The sequence below is a fragment of the Limanda limanda genome, chromosome 3 (genome assembly GCF_963576545.1).
Source record: "Limanda limanda chromosome 3, fLimLim1.1, whole genome shotgun sequence".
Taxonomy (NCBI): Eukaryota; Metazoa; Chordata; class Actinopteri; order Pleuronectiformes; family Pleuronectidae; genus Limanda; species Limanda limanda.
In genome coordinates this window covers 28,413,562-28,432,723 of record NC_083638.1, presented here as the reverse complement: position 1 = coordinate 28,432,723, position 19,162 = coordinate 28,413,562, and the positions used below count along the sequence as shown (strand labels likewise).

At 40.7% G+C, this 19,162-nt stretch overlaps 1 protein-coding gene across 2 annotated transcripts in view; it reads left to right on the top strand.

The window, feature by feature from the left end:
* phkb (phosphorylase kinase, beta) overlaps nucleotides 1-19,162 on the top strand; it is a 110,936-nt gene that overhangs the window by 10,633 nt on the left and 81,141 nt on the right. For both annotated transcript variants that reach the window (XM_061067945.1, XM_061067946.1), the window contains 2 exons: nucleotides 16,248-16,386; nucleotides 18,822-18,921. In XM_061067945.1, coding sequence (XP_060923928.1) covers nucleotides 16,248-16,386; nucleotides 18,822-18,921 — 239 coding nt within the window. The remainder of the gene's footprint in view (nucleotides 1-16,247; nucleotides 16,387-18,821; nucleotides 18,922-19,162) is intronic.

The following is a 19,162-nucleotide window of genomic DNA, read 5'->3' as shown; positions in this document are numbered from 1 at the left end:
TTGTCACAGGCAACACTAATAAACTAAACTTTAGTTCATGTTATGATTATTCCATTCACTAGCAGATTTCTCCGCTGCATTTCTGACAATCTGCTGAATCCTAAACTCTCATGCCATGTAAAGGTGTTGTTCCCAACACCTTTTCTACTGGTAGACAATGGAAGCACCATCCCCCACACTGCTGACAGTCAAGGGCTGTCACAGGTAACCTGGCACAGTCACATTCCTCACTCAGTTCACTCACTTCTCAGAAGACAGTTCCACAATTCTAGCTTAAAATTAGGATCTGTTACACACATGAGTGCTGGTGACTTCACTACCTCAATGTAGAGGAAAGTTTTTGTGTCCACAACATACACTGAAGACCCATTAACATCTTTTATTTCTAACTTCGAACAGACCTAATGTATTGTGACTAAGGATCTGAGAGTTTGCATAAAGTCAAAGCGGCACAATAAAAGCTGTTTTCATTTCATTCTGATTCTAAGCAGAAATGGGTCTAGATACTTTCCAGTTATGGATATGGACTGTGCATACAATAAAACAATCTAATATCAGCTTATTCATAGTATTTCCTTTTTGAAGTGGATTATGACCTATTTTAACTAAGTGTGTTCAGAGCGTGGCAAAATGTTATCTTTATCATTTATTATTAGGAAAGTGTGTCTATTCTTTCTTATGTACTTTTCATACAATAACCTTATGCACATTGTAGTAAGCAATGCGACAAAAAGTTTTCTAAGTAGAGTTAAAAGATTTAAATGGGTCTTGAGGGAGACACATTTGGAGTGACGTCTGGGAGAGACCTTTGACCTCCAGACACAGGTCTTGATTCCTGTCTGTTTCCTGCACCTCCCCTCGGACGTCTGGAGCCGCCTTGATCACTATGTTAATGTGTGCCCCACTATATCACCCTAAACTCCAGTAGACCACTATTACTAATGTCCAAATACTCACCTGTACAACGTTGACTATAATGACACAGATTTACTGCAATTACTTAAAAAATGTAGTTTTTGTCTTAAAAAGTTTCTAATAGAATGGATGGGTAAACATCACTAAACCCTGGATTGTGTTAGATCAGGGGCCTGTTGTTAGAATGTAGAATAAAGAAATTCAGCATAAGTGAAAAAGCCAGGTTAGACAAATAATAATAATAATTAAAAAAAAACCTTGAGAAAATTGGAACTGGAAATCCAGAAACACATGAATAGGCCTAATAATGATGGAAAAAATAACCTAATAAATATTGTAAATGCTTCACGTATTTTGATTATTGTAAATGTATTTTGTTTGTTTAAAAATCAGGCCAAAATGTACATAAGAACATGCAATAACTGTATGAAACATTTATTTCTGATCAGAGTGACTGCTGAATTCACAGATAAGACAACACAATCAATTAAGCCTGGCTGTTAGCCTGGTCTGGAGCAGGCTTGCTGCAGAGAATAATAGCAACTTGAATTGTAACTTGCCAAGGATACATTGAACCTGCTTTCTATAAACCGACCTGAGACTAAATTCAGCCAGGATAACCAACATATCCCGGCTTAATCCCTTATGAAGGTTTAGAAAAACAGGCCTCTGGTGTCTAGATGGAAGACACAGAGCCTTTATATGAGCTACCATTGCTTGTCAGTAGAAATGTTGTCTGGTAACAACACCTTAACATGGCATGAGTGTTTAGGATTCATCACATTGTCAGAGATAATGGAATAACCCCAAACAGCCCACTGTTGAACTACTGTGACACAAATTTCTACTCAAAGTAGCTCTACTGGAGTTCATGACTACCTGTCTTCATTTTTGTCACAGGCAACACTAATAAACTAAACTTTAGTTCATGTTATGATTATTCCATTCACTAGCAGATTTCTCCCCTGCATTTCTGACAATCTGATGAATCCTAAACTATCATGCCATGTAAAGGTGTTGTTCCCAGACAGAATTTCTACTGGTAGACAATGGTAGCACCATCCCCCACACTGCTGACAGTCAAGGGCTGTCACAGGTAACCTGGCACAGTCACATTCCTCACTCAGTTCACTCACTTCTCAGAAGACAGTTCCACAATTCTAGCTTAAAATTAGGATCTGTTACACACATGAGGGCTGGTGACTTCACTACCTCAATGTAGAGGAAAGTTTTTGTGTCTACAACATACACTGAAGACCCATTAACATCTTTTATTTCTAACTTCGAACAGACCTAATGTACTGTGATTGTCTTTAAAAAGTAGAAGTCCAATGCTAGGTGGCCCCCACAGGGGTTCATATGGGATATTAGGTGGCCAAAGAGTAACTTTTGGTCCTGCTGGCCCTGATAAAGTCACCTACAGCATCTGTCAAAACCAGCACAATCTTTAAAGAGGGCTTTATATGTCAAATTTTGTTTTGCACATTGTGCTCTAAAACAGAAAAGTTGATTCCCACTTGCATTGTACAGAATAACTCAAGTCCCCTCTTTGCCTGAAACTAATGACAGTGGTCCCCTGTTAAATGGTATAGAGTGACACATTGGTGGTAATAGAATAGAAAACATGGTAATAGTGTGTATTCTTTCTTATGTACTTTTCATACAATAACCTTATGCACATTGTAGTAAGCAATGCGACAAAAAGTTTTCTCAGTAGAGTTAAAAGATTTTAATGGGTCTAGAGTTGGAATCCAACTAATACCACGCCAAAATCCCATATTTTCCCCTATTAACCTCCCACATGACAGGTGTCCACTGTTGGCTGGTACATAATGGCACAAGTTCCCACTGAGACAGAATGGAGCGACATATACACTCCGGCATCAGTGTATAAAGAAGAAATTAGCAAAACTGATAATTCTTATGAGGAGATTTTCATCTAAACTGGATACAAACATTTCGTATAAAGTAGCACATCTAATGTTATTATTGTAGATATAGTGTGTATAAGTAAGCCATCATCAAAAGTTACTGACATTAAGGTATTGACACAGCATTTAACATGTTTAGGAAAATAGAGGAGGAACAGAGGGTCATCAGCTTGTCTAAGATACAAAGGATTATTCTTCTGGAGGGTGAATTAAGATCACAAAGACCGATGTTAAACCACTACAACACACATTTCTACAGTCCATTAATTTTCACACTACTGGAGTTTTATACTCTTTGACTGCATTGTTGTCATGAGAAAAAATAACCAACTCAAGGTTTGACATGACCTGATGGCCTGGAGCCACACAAAAGTATTTTTGTATTACATTTAAATTATAAATGTATCTTTAAAATGGTCAATTTAGTTTATTACATCTTTATTTACCCATGATGGAGTGTGTATGTCGCTCCATGCTATCTCAATGGGAACTTGTGTTATTATGTACCAGCCAACAGTGGACCCCTGTCATTCCATATAAACCATGTGTGGACCTTTTTTCTGTAATGCAAAACAATAAATAAAATCCATTCCTATACATATAGATTGAGGATGCAAGTACATTAAAATTGATTGTCTTTAAAAAGTAGAAGTCCAATGCTAGGTGGCCCCCACAGGGGTTCATATGGGATATTAGGTGGCCAAAGAGTAACTTTTGGTCCTGCTGGCCCTGATAAAGTCACCTACAGCATCTGTCAAAACCAGCACAATCTTTAAAAAGGGCTTTATATGTCAAATTTTGTTTTGCACATTGTGCTCTAAAACAGAAAAGTTGATTCCCACTTGCATTGTACAGAATAACTCAAGTCCCCTCTTTGCCTGAAACTAATGACAGTGGTCCCCTGTTAAATGGTATAGAGTGACACATTGGTGGTAATAGAATAGAAAACATGGTAATAGATGTATAAATTGACAGTAGTTCTCAAAGTCTGACAGAAAGGTATTACTTAGTGTTTGGACATTTTTATCTTTTGCAAATATGTTTCTTCCTCTGTGTCTCTGCCGAGGTAAATACACAATTTGTACCAGTAGAAATGTAGAAATGCAGATAGAGATTTTCTCATGGGGGGGAATGGAATATAATTTAATTCATGTTTTTTTTTATAGCTTTAGTCTTTGTCACATCAAGATTTAAATGAGTGGGTGAACTGATAAGATGGATCTTTAAATATCCTTTTATGCTAGATCTGACAAAGGCTGCAGGTCACTCCACCATTAAAATGTCAGTGCCTATGTCCTTTAAACTGTCCATGTTGAAGAAAAATTTCTGACAACAGTATCTGGGATCTGTAATTCATATCAAAATAAAATAATTCAACTCTTTAAGATAGATTCCAGCTATGCAAGATTGTATCCACCTACTGTGTGTTGTCTAGAGAATTTATCTTTTACACAATTTAGAATACAGAAGGTCCCCTCTTGTACTGCTAAGAATGACAGAGGCAATGCAACTTATCTTTATTAAGAAAGAAGAATTTATCTACATTTAAGTCCATATAAAATAAATTGTGTTGCTAAACCTCAGACCTTGATTATTGCATGCTGCCATGTTACTTCTGAATTGCATGCAAAACATTATTTATTCTCAGATCGGGCAATATTATTGTTTTAGTATTTGTATTGCAGAGACTTGTTTAAATAATGATAACAGTAAAGTTTAACTATTCAATTTTGAAAGAAACCCAAGAAAGTCATTGTTGTAAACAAACCACTCATTAGGTTAAAGAATGGGCACAGACAGCTCCAATGCAGTATGTGGAGGTCCACTCTTTGATAGGTAGACATCGCTCAGAGATCCAAGTCCCCTCTTGGCAATTTTTTTAAAAATAATTAAAAGTCACATTTTCAGTAATATTATGGTAAAACACCTTAAAAGTAAATGTTATATTCCATTTTTAGTTTTTCAAAATAAGCAGAAACATAAGACCCCTCTTGACAGGGTACCATGATAGTCCACTGTTGGTAGAGTTCGTGTGTATGTGTGTGTGTGTGTGTGTGTGTGTGTGTGTGTGTGTGTGTGTGTGTGTGTGTGTGTGTGTGTGTGTGTGTGTGTGTGTGTGTGTGTGTGTGTGTGTGTGTGTGTGTGTGTGTGTGTGTGTGTGTGTGTGTGTGTGTGTGTGTGTGTGTGTGAAATGCTATGGCTGTTTGCTTGGTGGGTATTCATTAGGCTGCATGCGACTGTGTGCTTGCAAAATAACAGAAGACAATAAACAGAGCTTAGTGTACAACAGGTGTAGCCATCAGTAGGAACTGATTTGCTGCTATCAGCGAGCGCAGCGTTGCCTCCAGCATCAGCTGCGTGGCAACTCCATAGATTTGCAGAGAAAAGCCCCCGCCAGATTGCAGTGTGTTGAAAACGCAGCGTTGAACATTGGGCTTGTTTAATTGTTGTGTTGGGTGGCGGCTGGGAGCGCTTGTCCAATTCTAGCGGGGAACAAAGCCAACATTGTTATCGCCAGCACCCAGACCTGCCTGCCAATATACCTGCTTTCTTTCAGTTTCAGGAAGGAAAAGAGGTGGAGAGGGGTGAGGCTGGGCTGACAATGACAAATCAAACCAGTTAAATTTTTCCTCCTTTCTCTTTCTTTGTTGTTTTGTTACAAAGCCGCCCCCCAGCTCAGTCGAAGGCAGCGGTATTAAGCTTATGCGGCTCTTGTGATAGGGGACTTGTTTTCTGTCATCAAAGAAACAATATACAGGGGGAAAGTTTACCCCTATCTCTTCTAGTTCATCTCTCCATCATCTCCCCTCCTCTTTCCCTCACCCTTCTATGGTTTCGTATTTATGAGGCAATGTGGCTACACTCCATTGACTCACCCTGCTTGCTGATAATACTGGAGGCAGAAGGCACTCTCGCTCCGCCGTCTGGCTCACAGCGATTAAGGAATGGAGGAAAAAATAAAACTCTTTTTTTTCTTTTTATAGTTTTATTATTAAAGTTATTTTTGTGAGTTTTCTTCAAAAATATATGGTTGTCTGAACTCTCCTTTGTAATTTTCAATATTTGATTCTCTTTCATTCTTTCCTGCGTTTCTTATTTTTCAACTTCTCACTCTCCCCTCACCTTCTTCAGTGTTCAGCCATTTCAAACCATTTCAATTATGTTATGTGTCTGTGATTTACTCCCTCAGTTCACAATCCTACACATGAAATAGTAAAGTAGTTGTTCTCAAAGCACTTGGATTTTAATTGTCGTTGGATTTGTTTCAGTAAAAACAACTAAATATAAAACAAAATCAGGATAATGCATCTATGGTTGATGGTGCAAGTTGTGACACTCCAGTAAATTAGATTAGATTTCTTTATTTATCCACACAACGGGGAAATTCACTTGTTACAGCAAAAAAGAGAAAAACAGAATTTAAATAACAGTGCCGAAGCAGCAATAAAAAAGAAAGATCAAAATATATACACTACTAAACTACACATAATGAGAGTAAAAATATACAGAAAACAAAAACAAAAAAACAACCTGCAAAACAGACACTGTGCAAAAGCAGGTACTGGGGAGAAAGTGGAGTGATGTAAGTGTTATTGTAATGAAAACAAAAGTATTATAAGTAATATTGCAACAGTAGTGACCATGATACAGAAAAAATAATTAAAAGTAAGTGACCATAATATAAATAATACTACAAGATAGTATAAAGGAAAATATAAATATTGCAATGTAACCATTATAAGTGACCATGATATAAATATAGATGTAAAGTGTTGAATATTATTGTGCATAGTAGTGATCTGAGTAAAAAAATAAAAAATAAATAAGAAAAATAAAAATACAAATACAGCTATGGTGAGAGGTTGAGTGGAGATAAAGATAATAGACAGGGACTACAACATTATCAGGTGGTGCTGGTGTTGTAGAGCCTGACTGCAGCCGGGATGAAGGACCTGCGGAACCTCTCCTTCTTACACCGTGGGTGTAACAGTCTGCTGCTGAAGGAGCTGCTCAGGGACCCCACATTGTCATGTAGGGGGTGAGAGGTGTTGCCCATGATGGACGCCAGCTTGGCTAACATCCTTCTGTCCCCCACTTCCTCAATGGAGTCCAGAGGACAGTCCAGGACAGAGCTCGCTCTTCTTATCAGTCTGTTGAGCCTGCTCCTGTCTCTGTCCGTGCTACCCCCCCTCCAGCAGACCACAGCGTAGAAGATTGCTGAAGCCACCACAGAGTCATAAAAAGTCCTGAGGAGAGCCCTGCACACTCCGAAGGACCTCAGCCTCCTCAGCAGGTGGAGGCGGCTCTGGCCCTTCTTATAGAGGTCATGTGTGTTGTCGGACCAGTCCAGTTTGTTGTTGAGGTGAACACCCAGGAATTTGTAGTTCTCCACCACCTCTATGTCCAATCCCTGGATGTTCACTGGTGTTAAGTTGGATGCTTTTTTCCGGAAGTTCACGATCATCTCCTTCGTCTTGCTGGTGTTCAGCTGAAGCTGGTTGAGCTCACTCCAGCTGACGAAGTCTGTGATGACCGCCCTGTACTCCAGGTCATTCCCCTCAGGAACACATCCAACGATGGCTGTGTCATCTGAGAACTTCTGGATGTGGCAGTGGGTGGTGTTGTGGGTGAAGTCGGAGGTGTAGAGGGTGAAGAGGAAAGGGGAGAGCACCGTACCCTGAGGGGCACCTGTGCTGCAGAGCACCACGTCAGACACACAGTGATGGAGCCTCACATACTGTGGTCTCTTGGTGAGGTAATCCGTTGTCCATGCAGCCAGGTGTTGGTCCACTCCCACGTTCTCCATCTTCACTTTGAGCAGTGAAGGCTGGATGGTGTTGAATGCACTTGAGAAGTCAAAAAACATGACCCTCACAGTGTTCCTGCTGTCCTCCAGGTGTAGCAGGGATCTGTGCAGCAGGTAGGTAACTGAGTCATCCACCCCAATCCCAGGCTGGTAAGCAAACTGCAGGGGGTCCAGCTGTGTGCCCACCAGCAGTCGTAGGTGTCTCAGGATAATCCTCTCCATCGTCTTCATCAGGTGAGAAGTCAGGGCAACTGGCCTGAAGTGGTTAGGCTCCTTGGGGCGCGGCGTCTTCGGCACCGGGACCACACAGGAGGTCTTCCACAGGGCTGGGACTTTCTCCAGGCTCAAACTTAGGTTGAACAAATGCCTGATCACACCACAGAGCTGGTCAGCACAGTCCTTGAGCAGTCTTGGACTGATACCATCCGGGCCCGGGGCCTTCCTTGCCTTGATCTTCTTGAGTTGGCTTCTCACCTGATCATCTGTTATAGAGAGGGGGGTGGAGGATGACTGTGGTGGGGGTGTGGGGGTGAGGAGTGGTGAGAGTCTCAAGGGGGGATGATGATCTGGAGATGGGGTGGGGGTTGGCTGGTGGGGGTCAGGTGTCGAAGGTGGCAGGCTGAGGAGGGGAGGGGGAGGGGGGGCTGGCCAGGAGAGGTGTGAAGAGGGGGCAGGGGGGGGGAATCAAATCTATTGAAGAACAGATTCAGTTCATCTGCCCGGTCCTTGTCCCCGCTGGGTTGTTGTCTTCCCACACCTTTTCCGTGGCCTGCAATGGTCTGCAGCCCTCTCCAAACGTCCCTGGCGTTGTTCTGCTCCAGCCGCTTCTCCAGTTTCTTCCTGTAGCTGTCCTTCCCCTTCCTGATCATCAGCCGGAGTTCCTTCTGGACTCTGCGCAGCTCCTCTTTGTCCCCCGATCTGAAGACCCTCTTCTTCTCGTTCAGCAGGGCCTTTATCTCGGGGGTCACCCAGGGTTTGTTGTTGGGAAAACACCGTACCAGCTTGGAGGGCACAGTGTTCTCCTCGCAGAAGTTAATATAATCCATGATGCAGTGGGTCATGCTGTCAATGTCAGTGCCATGGGGGCTGCAGAGTGCCTCCCAGTCTGTAGTCTCGAAGCAGTCTCTGAGCCTGGCACTGGTCTCCTCGGACCACTCCTTAACAGTCCTCTTCACAGGTCGTTGTTTATTCACCACAGGGGTGTAGTCTGTGACGAGGTGAACGAGGTTGTGATCCGAGCGACCAAGCGGGGGGAGGGGGGATGAGGTGTATGCATCCTTGATGTTTGCATACATTAGGTCCAAAGTTTTATTGTCTCTAGTGTGGCAGTTCACGTACTGGGTGAAGGTGGGAAGAGCAGAGGACAGAGGGGCATGGTTGAAGTCACCGGAGATGAGGAGGAGGGCTTGGGGGTGCTGGCTTTGAAGATGCGAGATAACTGTGTGGATCCGATCTGAAGCTACAGCAGCGACCGCCGAGGGGGGGATGTACACAGTCACAACAATAACATGTGAAAACTCCCTCGGGAGATAGTATGGCCGCATGCTGACCGCTAACAGCTCCAAATCTCTGGTGCAGAGCATCTCCTTGACGCTGGTGTGTGCCGGGTGGCACCATCTATCGTTAACCAACACAGCGATCCCACCTCCTTTCTTCTTACCGCACTCCGTTGCTTTTCGGTCCGCTCGTACGAGTTGGAAGCCGTCCAGATTTACGTGTGAGTCCGGAGAAAGATCAGTCAGCCACGTCTCTGTGAAGCACATGAGGCTGCATTCCCTGTATTCCCTCTGCAGTCGGGTCAGCGCCGTCAACTCTCAAAAGACAGAAGCAGTTAATTGTAAAAACTTCTGCTGTAATTACGGAATGGTCTTAGAAATGAGCTACAGCAAATGAAAATACATTTGAGAAACACATTTCAAAATGCTTAGGTCATGCACATTTACATCAATAGCAAGACCAATACCAAATATGGTCAATGTGCAACATGGAGAACATTGTTGAAAGCTGTCGTGGAACTGTAATGTGCTAATTAGCATATCCATGACATCATCATGTCATATTTACATGACTGTTCATAGTTTATTGTCATATGCCGAAGCCTTGCACAGGATTTGAGTCAAATCACCTTAACCCAGCCCTAACACAGTTATAGGAATAGTGCATTTGGGAAATAATCTAAAATGAAAAACTAGGAGAAACTGCCAATATACCGGGATCTTTCTAAATTAATAAAAAGCCACCAGTAGCTTGTTTGATGATTCACAGTTTGAGATGTTTCCTGTAAATATTTATTGATGAATAACAGCAGTGTGAATATTGGCCGAGGATAACACATCACTAAGCTAGTTGTTTGTCCATATAGCATTTTTGATAAGCTAAACATCCCCTCCTGCGTTAGCTTTCTCCAGACATGCGATGGATACTGATCTCCTCCTCATCTCACCATTGTAAAGAAAGCAAATTTCCCCAAATTATTAATCATTCCTTTAAAAAAGTTCCCTCTGAATTTTTATTAAGCTGTCAGTACTGTCAGCATAGTAGGTTTTTATGGCCAGTGTATTTTTCTTTTCACTAAACCGTAACTCCTGTTTAAGACGTTATATTGAGGGAACATTATGTTAGCATCAGTAGAAGTAGACACTGGCATGAAGAGTGAAAATCACGTCTGTGTATTTCCAATTTCGGAATCTTGTAGCATCTGCTGTGGAACTGTGCAAAAGTCATCTTGCTCTTCCCTCTCAATTGTTTTCTCTTTTCAATCTATTTTGCAGTATTTTTTTCCTCGTTCTCATCATCTTCTCTCATTTTCTCCACCCTGTCAGTGCAGTGAAATGGCCCATTGTGAAAGAGCAGATTGTGTGCGTCTGAGACATTAGCTGCTGATTTAGTGGGACATTAGCTTGATGGATGGAACAAAACTACCAACAACAGTTGATTTGCATTCCAAGAAACTTGGGATCTGAAAATGAACACCGTTCAGCATTCTCATCATTCATGTTCTGCATGTAATGATGACTTCCACAGCACTACTGTATCGCAAAGATGAAACCATTGCAGTGTCCGAAATCACTCACTTATCAATATATAGTGCGCTATATAGTAAGTTTACCATTTTGTAGTGGCGTTTGAATGTTAAGTGAAGTTTTTTATACCAAATATATTGCAATAATTGTTCCCCACAATGCATCGTGAAAAGTAGTGTCACTTACTGAGCAATATAAACCATCATGCATTGCAATGCAAATGCAATGCATTCATGCATTGCGCTCGCGGCAAGAGATGAGAGGAGTGAGGGCAGCAGGAACAGCCCGTCCTGTCGTACCAATGTAAATACAAGCAGTGCAGCACTTCATCTCACAAACTGCGGGAAACAAGTTTATTTTTAAATAAATATATATTTATATATAGTGAAGTAGGGAATAGTGAGTGAGTGGGTGATTTCGTACACAGCCCATAAATCCCTCATAAGTTCACATTAAGCAGTATCTTAGCACATTAACTCTTCGTCATGTTATCCCAAAATAATACGTTTGTCAGTATACATAATTGATGTCACAAAGTCAAGGTTTTTATTTGGATTTCTCCTGACATAGACCCCAAAAAATATGAAAATTCTAGCACAGGCTTTGACTAATAATATATCTATAACAAAATTATTCTATAAGAAAAAACTTTTTTTGTGAAGGGTAATTTGAGAGGAGAATATTATCAAATACTTTTTCTTAATGGAATTGTGGTTACCAATACACACAGCATACTGACACGCACCAGTGTGTGATAGCCAATCGATTTTATGGCCTTTTCCTTACTGCCACCATAGTCACAGTAAAGCTAGGCTATACCCAGTGGCTATTAACAATACAAATGCAAGCCAGATAAATGAAGGGTATTGTGTGTGTGTGTGTGTGTGTGTGTGTGTGTGTGTGTGTGTGTGTGTGTGTGTGTGTGTGTGTGTGTGTGTGTGTGTGTGTGTGTGTGTGTGTGTGTGTGTGTGTGTGTGTGTGTGTGTGTGTTTGTATGTGAGAGAGAGTTTGTGTCTCAGCATGTGTATACACTTTACACTTAATTTGCTCTACATTGAGACCAAGTGTCCACACAAGGGCACAGAAATCAATCCGTATATTTGTTTTTGCATGTGGGCCACTTTATATTCAGCATTCATCTTTTCAAATGCAGTTACTTTAATAAGTCTAGCGTCAAATTCAGTATGAGGCAGTTGAATCTCTTAAGACTAGTAATACAAATGCGTGTGTACATGTGTGCATGCTAGAGTGTACACTTCATTAGTCTGATACTACGGTGGTGGACTACCTGAGAGGTTTATTAATAATGTTCCTTATTCACCCCCTCCACCTCTTTTATCTCACTGCCAGTGTGACTGCCACCTTCAATTGACCAATACACACACAAGCAGGCAAACCGATTGACATTCCCGCCCCTTGTCTCTCTCCCAGTGCCCATTACTTTGATGCTTTTTATTTACACACACACACGCATGGACAGCCGCACGCACATGCCTACACACTCACACACGCTCTCTCTTTCGTGTTTCTTTACACACACAGTCTTCTCTATCTCTATTTCCCCTCTTCTCTGTCTCTTCCCATCTCTCTCTCTATCATTCTCCTTCTCTCTGACTCGCTTTTGCTCTGTGGCAAACAACAGTGCAGAATGGATGTCCCCTTCATTTGCACCGGCATAATGTTCTGATGAAAAATGAAGTGATCCCTCCAGACAGATTAGTCATCAGTGAGGAGACCTCTGCAGGAGAGAAGGATGCGGGTGTGTGTGTGCTTGCGTCTCTGTGTGTTTGTGAAATAGATAAATTACTTTCCCGGAGGCCTTCTGTTTGAGTATGTAATATTTCAGCATATATTATTGGAGACTATGATGTATTAGCAGTAAGAGCTTTCCTTCATTGTCCTCTCCTCTGTAACTAATGCCAAGCATGAACTTTTGTGAACTTGAACCATCTTAGTTTATCTTTGCTCGTCAGTTTCGTGCAGTCAGAAAGTCATATCCCTGGCGGAAAAAGGTCTCCCCTAATTCCAAAGAAGTTACCTTATTGTGCACTAGAGAGCTTTCCAGTCATTTTGATTACACCAGCAATAATGAATAGATGTTGGTCCCTTAAAGTTGATAATGCTAGCACTGCACAGTAGGAATTCAAGCTTATTTTACCGTTGCACCCTCATCCCACTAAGTATTCATCTGATCAAGAGATGTCCAAACAACTCAATTATCTTGTGGGCTGAATTCCATCTCTCTGTTATTATGTAACTGCTGTTTCTGGGCTCTGTAGGACTTTATTTCAATGCATTCATTTATATAGCCTGGTCGGTTTTAACCAAAATATGTAAATGTTCTTTTATATGGACATTATCAGACTACTACTGGGCAGATTCCAATCAGGTTAAAAGTGACATTATAGTCGACAACCTTGTTTTTTCATACACTAGTCTATTTTGAGATTTTGGGCTATTTTGCTTCTCAAAAGTGTTTTCTTCCAGACTATGAGGAAATAAAACATCCCTAATACACCTTTTGTATCTGCAGATTTCAATCTCAATTCAAATCTTTCAAAGGCCATTTTCCTGAAATAAGTTCTGTCATGCTCTTTGCCAGAAATCACAACTTCTGTAACACCTCACTTTCCAGATATATCCCTGTCTATATTCTGAAGGTCTGTATTGAGAGGTTTTGTTCATACATAATTCATATTTTATTTGATTTAGTTGCTGTTGTCGCAAATCATTTTAACATTTTGTATTTAGGTTATTTTGAATTTGTAAAACAATTAAGTTCATAATAGTCTGAAGTGAGGACTACAGTTAGTTAGTAAGGAGAAGAAGGGCATACATTATTAAAGTCCTCCGATGGGAATAAGCTTTGTAAAGTTGTTCATATGACCGTATGGTGTTATGATACAAGACATATAAGGAGTGAAATAAGTTAAGGTTTATCTGACATTAGCAGCATGTTATTAGCAGTTTAATAAAGTAATGAAGATGAAGACTCATGTTAGGATTATGTTACAAACAGAGTGAGAGTGAAACATACGTACATCACCATTTTGATACTTTGATTTGACGCCAACCTTGTACAATTTACTCTTCCTCACCCTTTTGAGTTGGTTTCTGGTTGCTCCCTATTTTCACCGGCACATTGTGTAGCACACAATAGCTAGCAAAATCAAAAACAAGCAGTAGATTGCGTGTGTGATGATGCAGAGTCGCAGCTGCAGGCAAGCGGCTGAGAGGTGGGTGGAGATAGAGGTGGAATCCATTTGCATAATTATAGATTAGCAAGAACTTAATGAGGCAATGAGTTACCTCCAAGACATTTTTCGGTTGTGATGGGATTCTTTTCAAAACAAGCTTCTAAATATATAATTTCAAGGAACAGAGAAGATGTTTAGGGGTTTAATCGATGCCAGAAGAGACACTGGTCTCCAGCAATGCTAGTGGCTTTTACTAGATATAGTAGCACTTTTAGCTACATGCTAATACCAGCAAATGCACTAGTAAGGGTTTATTTCTTTCGTGACATGAATTCCTGCACAAAGTTTGTGTCCAAAAGGCTTCACAGGAGTTACGTGCAGATAATTTTGACCTGTACTATTTAAGTTGTAGTTGACTGTTAGTTATAGTCTTATTTCATATTAACTAGTCATGTTATTTTTCCTCAGTCAATTGTCAAGGAGCAAGATGTTGGGTTGAAGTTTGTGCTCGACTTGCAAACATGCACCATCCATGTTTCCTTGGTTGATGTCTTCATTTCCTGATACTGGTGCAGAAGTTGAGAAAGACCAAAGTTTTTTTCAATGTTATATTTGTTAACTGTTTTAAACACGTGTAAGAATATCTAAGTCTCCCAGAGAAAGATCAGAGGTCAGATTCAGCTACAGAACTCCACTGGAGCTGGAATGGGATCAGCATATTTTTCTTTTAGAAGTTGCTTCATCCGAGTAGAGGAATAATAATTATCTCACGCTACTGAGATGAGCTGTTGTGACAAATGAAAGTAACTGTTTCTGCTTACAGTCATGTGAGTCAAGTCTGGAAACATATCTGTCTTGCCAGTGTGATGCAAAACACTGACATGGACAAAACTGCCTCTTTGCAGCTTGTCCGGTCACAATATAAGTGCACTGAAGTTAAAAGATTATATTCTTCACATAATTATTGATTTTCTTCACTGTTGCAGCCATTTACACTTATCACAGTTCACACTTTGGCGCATTTAAATAGGCATTCATCTGTTATCACACTCCATCTGTTGTCACACTTGCACAGCGGATGTTGTAAATATCTACATAACACAAACTGAACAAGCTCCAAGGGACTTTATTACATGAACTTAGGTTTACTTTGATAAAAACAGAAAAGTTGCAGCCTTTTTATGCCTGTGCACCAGCGACAGCCATTGCCGGAGGCTCTATGTTTTCATGTTGTCCGTTTGTCCCACTCTCTTAAATGAAATAGCCTATCACAGGAATGCCATGAGGGAATTTCTTAAAATTTGGACCAAATGTTCCCTAGGCCTGAAAGATGAAACGGTAACTCAATAATTAATTAACTCATTAGGACAAAATTCACTTAATACATTTGATTCAATCCCTTTAATGTCTTTACTTTATTAATCTGGGCTGTAGCCTGAATATAAAGAGGAACGACGTGTCTCGACTTTCTCCCGCCATCCTGAAATGTAGCGAAGTATCCAGGATAAGATCACCGCTATCGTGTTCATTTGGAGCCAGAGTCTGCAAAGTAGTGTTTGGGGAATGGAGCCGCGGCTGCGATGTCTCATTGATGCACACACTCATACAATCTTGAGTCAGACTCAGCTGTCAATCATGATGTTTCACAACAATTTCATAGAATCAGATAACTTATTAAAACCAATTGAGTGGAAAAATTAACACTTGAACATACATCAGTGTTATAAGAGCAACCTAAAATGAACGAAACCATCTTTGAAAAATAAAAAATTGGACATTTACATTTACTTTTTGGCCCGTTTTCCATGCATTTAAATGAAAGCGATGTAGATCTATGACCTACACCGCACCAGGTGCTGACCAAGATGCTTTGTCTTCACTTTGGGTGAATGTCGCCCATCTAACCAGTATATGGTCTGGAAAGTGAACTGCATCTTATATGGTGGGTGGAGGGATTCAACCACAAGAGTAGAATTGAAGTTCTAGATTGAATTGAACCAAAAGTAAGATTTAACTACAATTGTTTGAATATGCATAAAATGTACAGTACCTGCATCTAAACACTGGATCAAAAAGAGGTTGTTTAGGTGTGAGGGAGTGATGGAAGTGATGCTCCTGCGTAGCAGTAAAAACAGACAAACTAAGATCATGTAATGTTTGTGGGCATGAGAGTGTGTGTGCTCTCAAAAACAGTACTGTCAGTAAAGACTGGAACTGAATAACCTACTGTCACTTTAGATTGATAAAGTCTGATGGAGCAATGTGTACTGGCTTGTTGTGTTACATGTGCTTTCTTCACTGATGTTTTAACTAATAAGAGAACCATCATGCAAGAACTGTTGAGTCACAACTTCTGCTTTCTCTCTTCATCTAGTCAAGACAACCATTCTGAACTACCAGAGTCCCACCACAGGCCTTTTCCCTGTCAAAACATGCTCCGAGTGCAAAGAGGCCAAGGTCCGGGACTCCCTGTATTGTGCTGCTGGTGCCTGGGCCCTGGCCCTGGCCTACAGGTTGGTGTATGATGTACACACACATGCACAAGGAACAACACACCCTGTATATCAGCTTTGTACTCAGACTATCTCAGACTATCTCATAGAGATTTATTTTAGAGCTGAACACTGTCCATTGCAGACATACACAAAATAAAGACTTTTATTCTTTCTGACTTTCTGCCAGCAACCAAAGATTGTTCTGACTAAAACAACAGCATATTGTAGTAGCTAATGCTAGCTAGCCTATTGTTATGCATAATATTGTGCTAAAATGCTGACAGTAAAGCTATATACCTCAGCCAAAAAGCATTTGGATAAAGACTAACCACCCTTGCTGCAAAAGTGACAAATATCACTTCTGATACATTCATCAAACATAATGTGGAAAACAGACCAAGAATCAACACTAAATTCTGTTACAATCATTATTTCACAATATTCTCCCCCATATCCCTTTGTCTTGAACTTATGGTTTTGATAAACTCTCAGTAAGTTTCACACTTAATGACCCTGATCTTCAATCTGCCTCTGTATTTTGAAGGTTTTACCTTTTAAGCACACTTTCCTTATTGGTTCGAGGAGAATAATTTCACTGAGAAGAATCAATGCCCCACATTCCTTCAGCAACTGTCCCCACTCTTGATGCCTGCAGTGATTAGTCTCTAAGAAATTCCACAACGTGAGCAACTAATACAACAGAGAAAGTGGAGTAGTGTGGATGGAAAGAAAGATACGGAGGGAGAGCAAGAGAGACTGAAGGAGAAGATATAAGGCGGGAGTTGGAGGTTAAGGTGGGCAGAGGGAGGAATCAAGCGAAATGAGATTGAGGGGGAAGACAGGGGTAAAAATAAAGTGTACCGCAGTGATGTGACCAGCGGCAGATCCCAGTCATCAGTCATGGCTGCCTCCTATTAGAATTGTCACTGGGATTTAATTAAGATTATTCTCATCTGACAGGCTTGGCTAGTGCCATTACTTACTTCACGCCCAGCTGCTGTGGGTATATGTTCGAGTGTGTGTGCGATTCATTGACTAAACTGGCAGTGGGATTTTCCGCAAACTTCTTCCCTAAGTAGCCATGGTACGTTTTTATCCACTACCGTGTCCAGTCACATTCAATTATTTATTTTATGACTTTTTATGCGTTATAACTTTTTAATGGGGGCTGGGCTGTTTTTTAACCTTACTGACACACGTTGTATTTTTCGGATTAATTGTAATTAAATTAAAAGAGCTGGGTATGTTCCCGCAACCCCCCCGGTCACTCGAGGATCATCTCATGCATATTAGATGCTTGTACTGTGGGAACAGGACGTTGGGAGATGAAAAGCCGCCTGCTTTACCCTCTGCCTACAATCAGTTTTGATGTGGAGGGTCACATTTAAAAGACAGCGTGATTAATGCACCGCGTAGCATGGAAATTCAAACAGGTTTCACTTCAGTGGTTTGGCTTTCCTTTGTCGATATCCAAAGTCATTATTGGGATGACCTTTGTCATGAGCATTTCAGATCCGCCAGCCCTGACAGGAATATACTGACTGCCACCGCAGCCATAGGTGATTGATATTTGAGTAATATGTTGCCAAGATTCCTCCCTTAAGATCGACACCGCAATTTTAGTCCACAGGTGATTTTATTACTGTAGCTTCTCTTTTCATCAGAAATTGTAATGATACACCTGTTAGCATAGTATAGGTTTAAGGCTTTACAAATTGCAAAATGTTTTTTTAAGCCATTGTTGCATGCCACTGATGAGATTTTAAGGCAGTCAACCTTAGAAATACTGCTTGCAAAGTAAAGCAAAAGTTGTTAGATTCTTTGGAAGGTGCTCACATAGAAGGAAGATCTATTGTCAGTAGAGGGGGCCTTCAATAGGGTCGGACCCATGACTTCAAATCACCTTTTGTTTTTTTTATGGCTTAGTTTGTCTTCATAATGTATAATGTCTATTTTTGCTGTGTTAAGTTACTTTCCTTATTATTTTTGCAGATAGAGCTGGGAAAAACACAATTTATTTCTGCGGTGCACTTCTTCTTTGACCTGCATTTATTGTCGTATTGCATGTGAACAGTTTTCCTGAGCAAACACTGGTTTGCAGGATCACCAACATTTTGCGTGCATTTCTTTTTATTTATCCAAAGAAAGTAGTTAGAAATGGAGACATCTTTGAACTGTTTTTGATTTTATGGTTTAATGATTAAGTTCAAATTTAAACATGCTGTAAGTGCATCTTGAAAACGTCATCTTTTGAAGGCATTACTCTCTGATGTCTTGTCTGCAGCCTGTCTGATCCTCTGACTGCTGATTGCCTTATTTACTTTGTTAAAAACATATTACCATTAGAGAGAGAAAAAAACCCACTATAATAATAAGACCAGCTATTCATTGTTATCTTTTAAAAACACTGTGTCCTCCCCTCATGTGTTCTCCCTCTTTTCTCTGCTGTGCAGACGCATCGATGACAACATGGGGCGAACCCATGAGTTGGAGCATTCTGCCATCAAGTGTATGAGAGGGATCCTCTACTGTTACATGAGACAGGCTGATAAGGTGAGTTTTTCACTCAGCTCTTGCCTTCACACTGCGTGTTTGCAGAAAAGCACCTCGCAATTACATGCTGTATTACAGATCAAAGTCGTCTTTACAGAGCTGCTATTCATCAAAGCCACTCAGAGCTGGAGCACTGGACACATCTGGTTCCACTTTCATATCATAACAAAATGACAATGGGAGTCGGCTGCTTTAGTCCTAAGGGCTTAATAACCAACAATCTGTTAATTGCCAAAGACTT